This window comes from Prionailurus viverrinus, chromosome B2 (genome assembly GCF_022837055.1).
Source record: "Prionailurus viverrinus isolate Anna chromosome B2, UM_Priviv_1.0, whole genome shotgun sequence".
In the NCBI taxonomy this organism is placed as follows: Eukaryota; Metazoa; Chordata; class Mammalia; order Carnivora; family Felidae; genus Prionailurus; species Prionailurus viverrinus.
In genome coordinates, this window is record NC_062565.1 from 30,053,149 (window position 1) to 30,068,358 (window position 15,210).

Sequence of the window (15,210 nt, forward strand, 5' to 3'; positions counted from 1 at the left end):
ATGGATGAATTAGAGGAATGAAACAATGATATAGAAGATAAAATGATGGAAAATAATGAACTGAAAAGAAGGAAAGAAAGGTACTGTATCATGAAGGTAGACTTAGGAAACTCAGGACTTCCTAAAATGGAATAAAATTTGCATCATAGGAGTCCCAGAAGATGAAGAAAGAAAAAGGGGCAGAAGGTTTATTCAAACAAATTATAGTTGAAAGTTTCCCTAATCTGTGTAAGGACACAGACATCAAAATCCAAAGCACAGAAAACTCCCATTAAATTCAACAAAAGCTGATCATCACCAAGGCATATCATAGTGAAATTCACAAAACACACAGACTAGGAAAGAATCCTGAAAGCAGCAAGGGGAAAAAAAAGTCCTTATCATACAAGGGAAGACAGAACAGGTTCTCAGCAGCCCTGTCCACAGAAACTTGGCAGGCCACAAAGGAGTGGCAGGACACATACAATGTGATGAACGGGAAAAATATGCAGCCAAGAATTCTTTTTCTTTTTTTTTAATTTTTTTTTCAACATTTATTTATTTTTGGGACAGAGAGAGACAGAGCATGAACGGGGAAGGGGCAGAGAGAGAGGGAGACACAGAATCGGAAACAGGCTCCAGGCTCTGAGCCATCAGCCCAGAGCCTGACGCGGGGCTCGAACTCCCGGACCGCGAGATCGTGACCTGGCTGAAGTCGGACGCTTAACCGACTGCGCCACCCAGGCGCCCCTGCAGCCAAGAATTCTTTACCCGGCAACGTTGCCATTCAGAACAGAAGGAGAGATAAATAGTTTCCAAGACAAACAAAAACTAAAGGAGTTTAAGACCAGTCCTGAAGGAAAAAATATTTTTTTGAGAGAGAGAGGGTGCAAGTGAGCAAGGGAGAGAGAGAGAGAATCCCATGAGGCACAGAGAGAGAGAGAGAGAGAGAGAGAGAGAGAGGCCAGGCTCAGCTGAACTGAGGCCCCAGCTCACCCTATGCAGGACTCAAACTCAAAAACTGTAAGATCATGACCTGAGCCGAAATCACATGCTTACCCGACTTAGCCACCATGGCTCCCCTTGAAAGAAATTGTAAGGGGGAGTCTTTGAGTGGAAAAAAAAAAGAAAATGAAAACGTGACGGTTCAAAACCTGTGGGATGAAGCAAAGGCAGTCCTAATAGGAAAGTATATTGCAATAGAGGCCTATCTCAAGAAGCAAGAAAGGTCTCAAATACACAACATAATCTTACACCTAAAGGAGCTAGAAAAGGAACAGCAAATACAGCCTAAAGCCAGCAGAGAAGGGAAATAATAAAGATTAGAGCAGAAAGAAACCATATAGAAACAAACAAACAAACAAAACCCTAGTAGAACAGATCAACAAAACTAAGTCTGTTTTTTTGAAAGAATAAAACTGATAACCCTCTAGCCTCACATATCAAAAAGAAAAGAGAAAGGACCCCCAAAAGATAATATTATAAATGAAAGAGGAGACATCACAGTCAACACCACAGAAATACAAACAATTATGAAAGAATACTATGAAAATTATATTCCAGAAAACTGGGCAATCTGGAAGAAATGGAAAATTCCTAGAAACTTACAAACTAAAAAAACTGAAACAGGAATAGAAAATTTGAACAGATATATAACAAGCAAAGAGATTGAATTGTATTCAAAAATCTCCCAACAAACAAATGTCCTGGGCCTGATGGCTTCCCAGGGGAATTCTGCCAGACATTTAAAGAATTCTTCTCAAAGTGTTCCTATTCTTCTCAAACTGTTCCAATAAATAGGAATGGAAGGAAAACGTCCAAACTGAGTCTACAAAGCCAACATTACCTTGATTCCAAAACCAGATAAAGACCCCATCAAAAAGGAGAATTATGGGCGAAAACCCTTGATGAACAAGGATGCAAAAATGCTCAACAAAATACTAGCAAATCGAATTCAACAATACATTAAAAGAAGTATTACCATGATCAAGTGGGATTTATTCCTGGGCTGTGGGTTTGGTTCAATGTTGCAAATCAATCAACATGATACCCCACATCAATAAAAGAAAAACAAGGACCATATGATCCTGTCAATACATGCAGAAAAAGCATTTGACAAAATACAGCATCCATGCTTGATAAATACCTTCTACAAATAGGGATAGATGGAATATGCCTCAACATCATAAAGGGCATTTATGAAAAACCCATAGATAAAATCATCCTCAATGGAGAAAAACTGAGAACATTTCCCCTATGGTCAGGAACAAGACAAGAATGTCCAGTCTCACCATTACTATTTAACATACTACTGGAAGTCTTAGCTTCAGCAATCAGATAACAAAATGAAAGAGAAGGGATCCAGATTGGCAAGGAAGTATTCAAGCTTTCACTCTTCACAGAAATCATAATACTCTGTGTAGAAAACCTGAAAGATTCCACCCCAAAATTGCTAGAACTAACACATGAATTCAGAAAAGTTACAGATTGTTAAATCAATGTAGAGAAATCTGTTGCATTTGTATACACCAATAACAAGGCAGGAAACAAAAAAAGAAACAAGGAATCAACCCTGTTTGGAATTGCACCAAAACCAATAAGATACCTAGGAATAAACCTAACTAAAGAGGAAAAAGTTTTGCACTCTCATTGATAACTATAGAACACCTATAAAGAAATTGAGGATACAAAGAAATGGGAAAGCATTCCATGCTCATGGATTGGAAGAACAAATATTGTTCAAATGTCTATCCTCCCCAAAGCAATCTATAATTTAATACAATCCCTATCAAAATACCACCAGCATTTTTCACAGAGCTAAAACAAACAATCCTAAAATTTGTATGGAACCACAGAAGACCCCAAATAGCCAAAGAAACTCTGAAAAACAAAAAAACTGGAGGCATCACAATTCCAGATTTCAAGCTGTATTACAAAGCTGTAGTCATCAAGACAGTATGGTACTGGCACAAAAGCAGACACATAGATCAATGGAACAGAATAGAAAATTCAGAAATGGACCCACAACTATATGGTCAACTAATTTTTGACAAAGCAGCAATGAATATCCAATGTAAAAAAGATAGTCTCTGTAACAAATGGTGTTGGGAACACTGAACAGCAACAGGAAGAAGAAAGAAATGGGACAACTTTCTTACACCATACACAACAGGAAATTCAAAATGGATGAAAGACCTAAATTTGAGATAGGAACCCATCAAAATCCATAACAGCTTCTTACTGTACAAATTGCTGCAGGCAAGGGAAACAAAAGCAAACATGAACTACTGGGAGTTCATCAAGATAAAAACCTTCTGCACAGGGAACGAAACAACCAACCAAAGTAAAAGACAATCTACAGAATGGGAGAAGATATTTGCAAATGACATATCTGATAAAGGATTAGTTTCCCAAATCTATAAAGAACTTAACAAACTCCACACCCAAAAAGCGAATAACCCAGTTAATAAATGGGCAGAAGACATGACTTTAGAAAACACTTTTCTAAAGAAGACATCCAGATGGCTAACAGACATGTGAAAATATGCTAACATCATGAGAAAGAATGAAATCCTGCCATCTGCAGCAACGTGGATGGAACTGGAAGGTATTATGCTAAGTGAAATAAGTCAGTCAGAGAGAGACAGATATATGTTTTCACTGATATGTGAACTTCAGAAACTTAACAGAAGACCATGGGGGAAGGGAAGGGGAAAATATAGTCACAGAGATGGAGGGAGGCAAACCATAAGTGACTCTTAAATACAGAGAACAAACTGCGGGTTTATAGGGGGCAGGGAAGAGGGGGAAATGGTGATGGGCTTTGAGGAGGGCACTTGTTGGGATGAGCAGTGGGTGATGTATGTAAGTGATGAACCGTGGGAATCTACCCCCAAAACCAAGAGCACACTTCATACAGTGTATGTTAGCCAACTTGACAATAAATTATATTAAAAATAAATAAATAAACACAAATGTTTAAAAAAATGGAAGAAAATATGCTCACATTTTGCTGCCAGTATGTCTAAAATGAACAGCACAGGACATAACAGATGTTGTCAAGTGTGTGGAGAAGGGGGAACCCTCTTGCAGTGTTGGTGGGAATGTAAACTGGTGTAGCCACTCTGGAGAACAGTATGGAGGTTCCTCAGAAAACTAATAATAGAAATACCCTATGACCCAGCAATTGCAGTACCAGGTATTTAGGCAAAGGATACAAAAATACTTATTTGTAGGGGTACATGCACCCCAACGTTTATAGCAGCATTATCAACAAGAGCTAAACGATGAAGAGAGCCCAAATGTCCATCTACTGATGAATGGATAAAAAAGAGGTGGTATACACACACACACACACACACACACACACACACACACACACATTAACATGCAGACACACACACGTATAATGGAATATATATGATTTATCTTCAAGAAATCTCCAAGTGCATTTGAAAGAATCTATATTCTGTGGATGGCTGGAATGGTCAGTAAATGTCAGATTTGTACTATTGGTTTATAGTACGGCTCAAGTCTTCTTTATGTTTATTGATCTCTGCATAGATGTTCTATTCATTATGGAAAGTGATGTATTGCAGTTTCTGACTCTTACTGTTCTATTGTCTGTTTCTCAAGTTCTGTCTGTTTTCTTTTCATGTATTTGGCAGAGTTATTAGGTGACTATATATGCAGAATTGTTTCATCCTTCTGATAGTTTGATACTTTTATCATTATAAAATGTTGCTGTTTATCTTTACTAGCATTTTTTCTTTATGTCATATACTAATATTTATTCAAATAACATATATTTATATATTTATATAATATCCTGGTAATGTTATATTTTATGTCCTATGAGTGCAATATTGAAGTTTTATGACCTTCTTTTTACTACCTATTCTTTCTAAAGCTACTCAATCACAGTCTTTTTCCCGTTTGTACTTTACGTTTCATGCTGCGAGTTTCTCTTTTTCTTTGTGCAATTCTTTCTGCAAATTTTTTGACACATAGCTTAAATGTAGATTTCTCTAGAGAAATTTGTTTCTTTCTTATAAATTTGAGTCAATATCAATCCAGGACAATAATAAACTAAACTAATGACTTGAAGGTACTTTGACCCAAAATAGCAAAGCAAATTTAGATTACAAATCACAGAAGGGTTAGTCTGTCATTGCAAATTCTTTGAAGTAGCTATTTTGGTCACTTTGTGTTAGCTCCAAGAAAACCTCCTTAGAATAATTTCTTCTTATTCTTGAAGATAGAGTTGATGTGATTCATGTCACCCTTTCCTGAGGATATGAATCTATGAATCTTAACTCCCATATTTTCAGGGAGAGATGTTTCTTATGAAATAGAATAAGCTCTGGACATTATTTCCTGTCTAGTAAGTTCATGAGCCTGAGAAGTCAAGCTAAGATTTTCTAAATTTGAAATACACCTTGAGTATCAGAGCAACGATCATCCCTAGCTTTTTGCCCATTATTATATTTTGGCCTAAATGATTATTATTCTCCTGATTTTTCTTGTGGGTGAAATATATACAATATATAATATATATTGTATACATTTATTTTATACATGTATGTATAAATCATGATTAGTTGTTTTTATAGGAAGAGGCAGCCTTAAAACTTAGTCTACTATGTTACTGGAAGAGGATCCCCATTCACAATTGTTTAATTTCTGTGATTGTTCCAGCACCAGACGAGGTGGTAAAATACAAGTCTACCTAAAGCAATGGTGATCTGTGTCTTGTGTGAGCCAGCACTGGTCTGTGAATGTGCATCAGCCCACAATCAGATAGAGACAGAAATGAAAGTGAAACCTTATCCTGTCTCAGACTGGCAATCGAGACAAAAATAAGCCTGTATATCGTCATTGGATCTGCTAAAAACAGTTTGATTACTAGCTGTTCGTGGACCAGACGTGGAGGAGCACAATGTCTAACCTGGAATGACTTTGCAGACTTTTGTGAGGGTCACATAAAACCTGGTAAATTTTGGATACTCTGCTCAGAAATACCGGCATGTACAAAGAAATATGAAGTGTCAGTGTATGTATAAGGATCATCTGAAGTGTTACAGATCCGGGTTACTTAATCCTAGGAAGAGACAAAGGCTGGAGAAGACATTTTGAACAATCACTTCATCATCCGACAGTGCTACTCTACTTATTTGTGAGTACAACTGGAGTAGAGAAAAGCTGGATCCCATAACAACTATCAAGGGAAAAAGTTGAAAGACGCCATATTTAGTCACTCCTTCCTCCAATCTGACCTGAGTGCCTACAATGTATCATATCAAGTTGTAGTGTCAAATCACTGCTCCAAATGTTGCAATTTGTCATTCTTTTTCCATTCCTGGCCCCCAACTTCCATGCCCAGAGCTAGTATCCTCTTTCCATATGAAAAACTTCCACATTTAAAAATGTTGACGGAGGGCAGAGGCCATGGAGAGGAGAACCCACTTTGCCAAACACTCTTGCATTGGACGTGGCATGAAACTTCACAGTCACGTGACCACCTGCCAGAATCTCTCTCAGGACATGGGACAGATAGGCTGGGACCGCACTACATGGCATTTGGCACAGGTGTTTGAGTGACAGTGGTGTCATGCAGTTAGTTGCAAGGGGCAGCAGCAACAGCAGTCTCAGCCTCCGGATCCAGTGTCCTATGTCAGGGGACTCTGTTGTGAGGGTGACATCTATACCCAGGAGCAGGGCCCTGGCTATATGTGAGCCTCCCCATCGGGTCCATTGTGGATTCTGTTCCCGTCTGTGTAGACTCAAGCCTGGTTTGTGACTTTCCTTGAAGTAGAACAAAGCCCCACATTCTCTTTCTCTCATCCCAGTTTGTAACTGTGCACATGTATCATAAAGAGGCAGAAGTCGATGTAGGGAATAGCGTTAGAGAGCATGATTTCAGACTTTTTTCCACCAGTTTTACTGAGATATAACTGACATACACCATTGTGTCAGTTTAAGGCTACAGTTTCTTGACTTGATACGTTTCTATGCTGCAAAATGCTTACAAACAGAGCATTACCCTAGACCTGCACCTTGTCACTTAGTTACCATTTCCTTTTGTGTGGTGCAAACATTTAAGATCTGCACTCTTGTTATCTCAGAGATTTTATGTTGAGCTGACAACCACTTCCTCAATCTGCCACCTGGCTGTGCCCCCTGGGAGAGAAAATATGTATCTCCCAGCAGGTCTTGCATTTTTCTTCCTAGAAAAAACATTTCAATGTGGATGTAAGACCCCTTCCCACAATGAGGGCTCTTGCATCAGTGACTTCACTGCATCTCTACCTGGTGGAACCCCAGGATTGCTTGTGGGTTTGTTACAAAATGTTCAGGCCTCTACCCACTAACCATGTTAGAGTGTTGGGCGTGGACCCAGGAATCACTACTTAATAAGCCCCACAGAAGAGGGTGAGGCACAGCCATGTGGGAATCGTGCTTTATGTGCTTGGTGCTCAGTGTGTGATCTGAAGACCAGAAGGAGCACCAAACTTGTTATAAACCCAGAATCTCATGCTCTATTGCAGACTGTCTACAGCTTCCTAAGTCCAGGAAATTCCAGTGCACACGGAAGGCTGGGTCTCCCTGGAGTGTGTGCCTTCTACGTCCAGAACCAGAACTGTGCAGTGTGCTCTGGGCGTGCTCTGATCAGCTTGCTTAGTGCTGATGAGTCCATGGTTTGGTCCTGTTCCTTTCTCTTCTATGGCCATCATCCCCTTGGTGACCTCATCTATGCTAAAGGCTCTAAACATCATTTCTATGATGTCAACATCCATATCTATTTTTCCAACCCAGATATTTCTCCTACCCTGTGATCTGTATCCAACAGCCAACCTCACTTGTATTTCTAATAATCTCAGTTTCCACACTCCTAATGGGGTGCCTGTGATGCTGCTTCCCCAAATGTCTTACTTCCAAAATCTTCCCTGTTTCATTGGAAGACAACCCCCCTTTCTTCTTGCAGTCTGAAGTATTGGATGCTGTCCGTGATTCCTCCTTCTCACAACGCAGAATTAATACACTAGGACATGCTGCTAAATTCATCTTTAAATGTATCCAGAACATACACTCACACACACACACGCAGACACTAACCAGAGTACAGTCACTCCCTCTTATTTTCTCTCTTCAAGCCCCAAAATAAATCCAACATCCCCCCTCCTGGAAAAGGCACAGGCTTCCTACAGTCTCCCTACTGGTGTCCTGCCCTTCGCCTCTCAATTCTGCACAGCAGCAAACAGATGCTGCTAAGACGAGTAGTACCACGTGAACCATCTGTTCTAAACCATCTGGTGACTCCACATGTCACTCAGAGAAAACTCAAAAGCCTTCTAATCCTAAGGTCTAGACATCTGACCGCATTTCACATGCTCTCTGCTCCAGCCACAGTGGCCTCTCACCCTTCCTTGAACAAGGACACGCTCCTGCCCCAGTACATGTGCCTGGAGGTTCCCCTGCCTGGAAAGAACTCCCTGAGACATACTCTTCAACAATTCCTTGTGTCCCACACATCTCTCAGAGGTCAGCTTCCCAGTGAGGCTCACACTTACCACCGTAGTAAAGTAGCCACCTTCCCTGTCCCCACACAGGTAATTCTCTGGGTCACCTTCCTCAAAGCACCTACCAATTTCCATTTAAACACTTCCCTTATTTACCACATTTATACAGTATACGGTTGACTCTGAATTAACACTGGTTTGAACTGTGCACATCCACCGATATGTGGTCTTTTCTACAATAAAGTGCTGTCAATGCAGTTTCTCTTATGTTTTCTTAACTATTTTCTCCAGCTTAATTTATTGTAAGAATACATGTTACGTATCCATGTAACAACAAAATATGTGTTAAATGACTGTTCCTGTTTTCAGTAAGGCTTCTTATCAACAGTACGTTATTAGTGGCAGTATTTAAGTTTCAGGGGAGTCAAAAGTTATACTTGGATTTCTGACTGCTCAATGGGGTCAATGCCCTCAGTCCCCACATTGCTCCAAGGCCAAGTAGAGTCTGTCCCTCACCCCTAGGACATATTCTCCACAAGACCAGCATGTTTGCCTCTTCTTAATTACTGAGGTGTCCCAGATTAAAAAATAGCGGGTCCTGCACGTGGCACACGGTATTATCAGTGGAACAAGTGGTCAGCGGAGAGGACCTCTGTCTTCTGGATGAGCCTCAGGCACAGCCGGTCCGTGGCAGCTCCCGTACAAAGTGCCCCCACCTCACCATCAGTGCCGCCTCTACTTTTCCCCAGGGCTGCTCCCCCCCCTCTCTGCTCAGCTCCCCCCTCCTACAGCGTTTTCCCTGCACAGCACAACACACAGTTATAGTCATGTCTTCAGAATTACTGTACTCAGCCTCTACGGGCCCTTTCTCCAACCAAATAGAAATCTACATTAGACCCTGCTTTATAAATCCATGAACGTGGATGGGAGCCAGAACCAGCATCACTAGAACTAAGGGCAGGGAGAGGGCATAGAGAGGCAGGGAAGGTAGAAACTAACTGAAGTGTAATAACGATGAGAAACTCTCAGACTCCTCCTACCTCCAGAATCTAAAGAATAATCCAGAAGACAGTTCGAGAGGAAGGGGAAGATTGGATGAATCTGAAAATTCACCTCTCCAAACCCCAGAGACCCCTGTGTGCAGGGCCCACCTAGGCCTGCGGAACGACAGCCCAAAGGACTCCTGGTGCCATAACTATCGGGGTCACCCGGGGAGAATGAGACAGGAACTTGGACACAAGAGCAAGAACAGGCCTGATGCTCCACAGAAACAAGGAAAAGAAAACCACCCAAAAGATGTGGCTAAGGTCATGAGCCTGGATGGAGCCTGGGCTGACCCAGTCACAGGAAGCTCTTGCTGCACAAGCTCCTGGTGACAGGTGACATCCAAGCCCCTATGATCTCAGGTCCTGGTGAGACAAGTTTCCGCAGAAGGGACAAGGACAAGGAGCAGAGACATGATCCAGCTGAGGATGGAGCTTGACACACCAAGGATGCACTGAGCACCGACTGGACCCAGGCCCCATCCCCGCTTGGCTCCTCCAGCCCTCTCCTGTCCCCACCTGCAACAGACACAGCACAAGAAATATGCGGTTCTGGGAGGTTCTCAGGGCTTTCATTTATTTTCTCTTGCAATTTTACAAATCTTCTCTTTTATTACTTCATCATCCCCACATACCCAGAATTACAAAACACAAATTCATATCAGGATTCTCATTTTCAGTAGGGAAGTAAGGCGTCAGTACTCAGCCCAACATGAAGTAAAGACAGGGATGGAGACGGAACACAAATCAGTATGGGAGGGGTCATGGTGGGTTTGGGGGCCAGTCTCCTGCGTCCTCACAATATGCTAATAGGAACACAGACACATCGGACACCATCTGAAGAAAGTCAGGGGATCTTGATGTCACCAAGTGGGAGTGTGAACAGATCCTGCATCGCTCAGTTCTCCACAGGCAGCGGGTCTCAAACTGTGAAAAAAAATCATCATGAACACATTTAGTCACATAAGTGCCACACACTCAACAGCCCCCCACATGCTCACAGTGTCCCTAGTGCCACCACTCCTCCCCAGTTCACCCTCCAGAGTCTTACCTTTAGGAGCCATTAGAGACGAATCAGAGCCCTGGGTACTGTCGTCGCCTGGGGTAGAACAAACAGGACATGATCAGAGCCATAGGAGTTGAGACTAAAGGAGCAGCCAAGGGGGAAGGGGGGTGACCCATGGGGTCCTGTCTATACCATTCCAGGTTTCAGGGATCACCCCCTCCATACTTACGTGCAGCGTGAGAATAGATTGGTCCTTTTCCTCCTGTGGAAGAAAATAGCATGTTAGAGACCTGGGACAGGTGGGCCATGTGATCCTAGAGCAACCTCCTAGTTCTGGTCCACAACGAAGTTTCCAGAGTTCTGACTGAACACCCAGGACAGGATTGGGACACATGAAGAAAGAGGTGTGGGGTCACAGGACCATCTGACTTGCTGGAGGTCTGACCTCAGCAGGGACCTTCCTCTCTGTCCTGTCACTGCTGGGAATCAGGTCCCCATCACCAGAATTACCAAGTGAAAATCTGTTCTTCATTTTCACAAGTGCTTTGCTACAGAGTGATTGTTAGTAACGGATCCAGAGTGGGCACGTCCATGTGTGTGGATGGTACTTCCCAGGAACCAGTCAGGACAATGTGCTACCTAGGAAAACCCCCAGTGGGACAAGAGAACTCACATCCCCCCACTCTGTTCCTACCTGAGAACTTCTTCCTCCAGATCACAGCTCCAACCACCAAAGTGACCACAAGGACAGCCACACCAGCAATGATGCCCAGAATTGTGATGAAGGGCAGAGACGATGGCTCTGGAAAGGGATGGAAGGTGAGGGGCCCAGACCTCCAGCTTCAGTCCTGACTCTGAAATTTCTAGAAGGGCCCTGCTTTCCCTGACACGGGGCTCTACCCCCAACCCTCCTTACCCCATCTCAGGGTGATGGGCTCGGGCAGCCCCTCGTGCTGCACATGGCACGTGTATCTCTGCTCCTCTCCAGAAGGCACCACCACAGCCGCCCACTTCTGGAAGGTTCCATCTCCCGCAGGCCTGGTCTCCACAAGCTCTGCGTCCTGGGTGTGGTCCTGCCCATCACGCTGCCAGGTCAGGGTGATCTCCGCAGGGTAGAAGCCCAGGGCCCAGCACCTCAGGGTCACCTCACGGTCAGAGATGGGGTGGCGGGTCATGCGTGTGTTGGGAGATTCTGAGGAAGAAGAAACAGAGAATCCACACTGTGGTTTAGCTTTATGGGCCACTGAAACTGCATCCACCTGACCATCCTGAGGTGGACAGGACCACTGGTCTGGATGGAAGAAGCACAAAACCCAGACCCCAGTCTAGCCTTTGGGATCTCCTGATCCTTGTTAAGTTCTGGAATCAAGGAGAGAACCCAGGTAGGAGGCTGCAGGTCCAAGGGGGGAACACACTATGGTCCTGAGTGTGGTGGAGGGTGAGTGACTCAGAAAACCCGGAGTCAGATCTCCAAATATGTTCCCAGATGGAGACAAGGCCTTGAGAGGGGAGGTCAGGGTTCACAAGGTGGCTGCCAGGGTCAGAGGGAACTGCTGATGGGTTATTTCTGGGATGTCTCAACCTGCATCCCAGGGAGAGACTGGATTCCTGTCTGTCCTTTATAGAGAAAAACACCGTCAAGGTGATTCAGCCACTAGTAGGCAGATGAACTCCGAGGCGGATCTCCCTCTTCCCACCCGTGGGAGGGGCGCTATCGTGACACTGAGTCCATTTTCCCTTCCTCGTGGGCAGCCAGCCCCAGTGGAGGCGAGATCGAGGAGGCCCCGCGGTCCCAGTACCTGCGCGCAGCAGCGTCTCCTTCCCCATGTCCAGGTATTTGGCGAGCCACTCCACGCACGTGCCCTCCAGGTAGTTCCTCTCCTGCTCCGCCACACCGGCCTCCTCCCACTTGCGGCGGGTGATCTGCGCCGCGGTGTCCGCTGCGGTCCAGGAGCGCAGGTCCTCGTTCAGGGAGATGTAATCCTTGCCGTCATAGGACTCCTGCCTGTACCCGCGGAGGAAGCGCCGGTCTGGGCCCACGTCACAGCCATACATTGTCTGGATGTTGTGCGACACTGTCCCCGCCCCGCCCCCAGAGCAGCAGTGATTAAGGTGAAACCGAAAGTAAACCCGCCTAAAACCTCCCTCGGGCTCTTCCAGGGTCGTGGGACGGGGGTCACGCGGCCTCGGGGCAGCGCTCTGACCCGGAGACTCGGGGCGACCCCGGCCCGTCCGTGGGGATGGGGGTCGTGACCCGGACCCGGGCCCGCGTCGCTCACCGGAACCGCTCTGGTTGTAGTAGCGGAGCATCGTGTTCAGGTCCACTCGGAAAATCTGTGCGGTGTCCTTCGCGATCCGCGTGTTCCGGTCCCAATACTCCGGCCCCTCCTGCTCCACCCACGGCGCCCGCGGCTCTTCCCTGGGATTCGGGGCGTCGCTGTCGAACCGCACGAACTGCGTGTCGTCCACGTAGCCCACGGAGATGAAGCGGGGCTCCCCGAGGCCGGGCCGGGACACGATGGTATCGAAATACCTCAGGGAGTGGGAGCCTGCGGGCGCGGAGGGGCTGAGACCCCGCCCGACCCTCCTCCCCGCGCGGGGCCCGGGTCCCAGGGGGAGGCGGCCGGGAGGGCAGGGGGAGGGGGACCCGAGTTGGGGAGAGCAGGGCGGAGTCCGAGAGGGTCGGGGGAGGGCAGGCCGGGGCAGGGCGGGAGGCGGGTGGGGGTCTGGGGTCGGGGCGAAGGACAGTCGCCTCCCCGGGGGTTCCGCGTCCCCGCCGGGCGGTCCTCTCCCTCCTGCCCCTCACAAGCCCTTTCCTCCCGACCCCGCACTCACCCGCCCAGGTCTGGGTCACGGCCAGGGCCCCCAACAGCAGCAGGAGCACAGTTCGGGACATCACGAACCGCATCCTCGGGGTTTAGGGAGAAACGTGAGTCTCAGGAGGCCGGTGCGGAAACTTTATACCCCGGAACCGCGGTGCCGCTGATTGGCTTCTCCGGAAACTGGACACTAATAGGAGTGTGAACCGAGGCCGCGTCATCGGTATCCAGGCAGAAGGACCTGACACAGGTTGTGACAGGGAGAAGTGAAACCAGGGCAGATGGGGACTCCCCAACACTGGACTTGCCCGCCCCCGACGCCGCCCTGGGGCCAGAGTCCCTGAGAGGCGGGCCTGGGGACCTGGGACTTGGCCTGGACTCCTCACCTATTGCACAGAGCGCTCTTTGTCACACTGTGTCCCTGAGTCTTGGACCAGGAGCTGTGTGAGTCACTGATTCTCCAGCATTTTGTTCTCAGGATATCTCTACAGTCTTACAAATTAGTGAGGCTCCCAGGGAGAATTTTGTGTCTGTGGATTCTATCGATCCTTATTTACCACAGTAGGACTAAAACAGGTTCATATATTTATTAATTCATGTAAAATCACATGAAAACAGAAATATTGTTTGTGTGGAAAGTACCAATGTTCCCAAATAAAAGGGGCAGTGAGAATACTGGTTTTGTTCCATTGTACATTTTTGCAAGTCTCTTTCTTGTCTGTCTGGTTGGAAGACCACTGGATGTTCAATTTGCTTCTGCATCTATTGTGTTGTTTTGGTTGAAGTATATGAAAAAATTTATGTCCTTGACCAAATATAGGAGAATAGTATGTGTTATAACCGTTTCAGATAATTATGGACATTCATCTTTGATACTATATTAAAACTACACAATGTGTACTTTCTCTGAGGTTCTTTGCAAACTGGACCTGAAACAGTATCATTAACTGTGTTTTTCTGTTACATTAAATCCATAGGCCCATCTGCACATGGAATGGATCTCGTACTAATGCGTGAATGTTTTTAAGTAACGTGTTGTGTGTTGTTTCGCTAAGTAATATAGGTTTTCCAGCATTGATTAGAGTGGAATCGAATTATCAAAAAGTCATTTGTTTTGGGGCACCTGGGTGGCTCAGTTGGTTAAGCATCTGGCTTTGGCTCAGGTCATGATCTCACGGTCCATGAGTTCAAGCCCTGCGTGGGACTCCATGCTAACAGCTCAGAATCTGGAGCCTGACTAGGATTCTGTGTCTCCCTGTCTCTCTGCCCTACCCCTGCTTGCACTCTGTCTCTCTCTTTCTCTCAAAAATGAATAAACGTTAAAAAAATTTTAAAGAACGTCATTTGTTTTAATATTACCACAAATCCCAACAGAAAAGATGGTTAGTACTTAGAAGCTGTCAAGCTTCTGGGTGGGTCACAGGTTTATGGGATGGGCTTCATGGGTGATGGGTTCTAAGGAGGGCACTTGTTGTGATGAGCACTGGGTGTTGTATGTAAGCGATGAATCACTCAATTCTACTCTTGAAACTAATATTAAACTGCATGTTAACTAACTGGAATTTAAATAAAAACTTGAGATAAACAAAGTAATGGTAAAAAGCAGCGATTGCTCAGTAACCAGCACAGGGAGATGTTTGGTATTTGGTGGGTCATATGGTGCCTTGTTTTTGTCTGTAATTGGACAAAGTTATGTCAGGTTTCAGAGTGTACTTGTGTGCTGTTGATGTTCTGTGAGATGACTGGCTCATGTCCCGCAGGAATAATATGGCCCAGTGGTGGCATCAGCCAGCTTCTGACCACACTGAGGCCCAGCTGTCAGTGTCAGACCAGTTCCTGTTGTG

General features: G+C 45.4%; 1 protein-coding gene across 2 annotated transcripts in view; it reads right to left on the bottom strand.

Moving 5' to 3' along the window:
• Nucleotides 1–13,542, bottom strand: part of LOC125166135 (BOLA class I histocompatibility antigen, alpha chain BL3-7-like) — a 98,743-nt gene extending 85,201 nt beyond the window's left edge. Inside the window, exons 1-8 of one of the 2 annotated variants that reach the window (XM_047859865.1) lie at nucleotides 13,383–13,542; nucleotides 12,827–13,096; nucleotides 12,347–12,622; nucleotides 11,464–11,739; nucleotides 11,242–11,349; nucleotides 10,777–10,809; nucleotides 10,593–10,640; nucleotides 10,087–10,468 (exon numbers count right to left, since the gene is read on the bottom strand). In XM_047859865.1, coding sequence (XP_047715821.1) covers nucleotides 10,464–10,468; nucleotides 10,593–10,640; nucleotides 10,777–10,809; nucleotides 11,242–11,349; nucleotides 11,464–11,739; nucleotides 12,347–12,622; nucleotides 12,827–13,096; nucleotides 13,383–13,455 — 1,089 coding nt within the window. In that variant the 5' untranslated portion in view covers nucleotides 13,456–13,542 and the 3' untranslated portion in view covers nucleotides 10,087–10,463. Of the gene's footprint in view, nucleotides 1–10,086; nucleotides 10,469–10,592; nucleotides 10,641–10,776; nucleotides 10,810–11,241; nucleotides 11,350–11,463; nucleotides 11,740–12,346; nucleotides 12,623–12,826; nucleotides 13,097–13,382 lie in introns of those variants that run through there. The other variant, XR_007152360.1, reaches the window with a different exon arrangement.
• Between the last annotated feature and the right edge of the window lie 1,668 nt (nucleotides 13,543–15,210).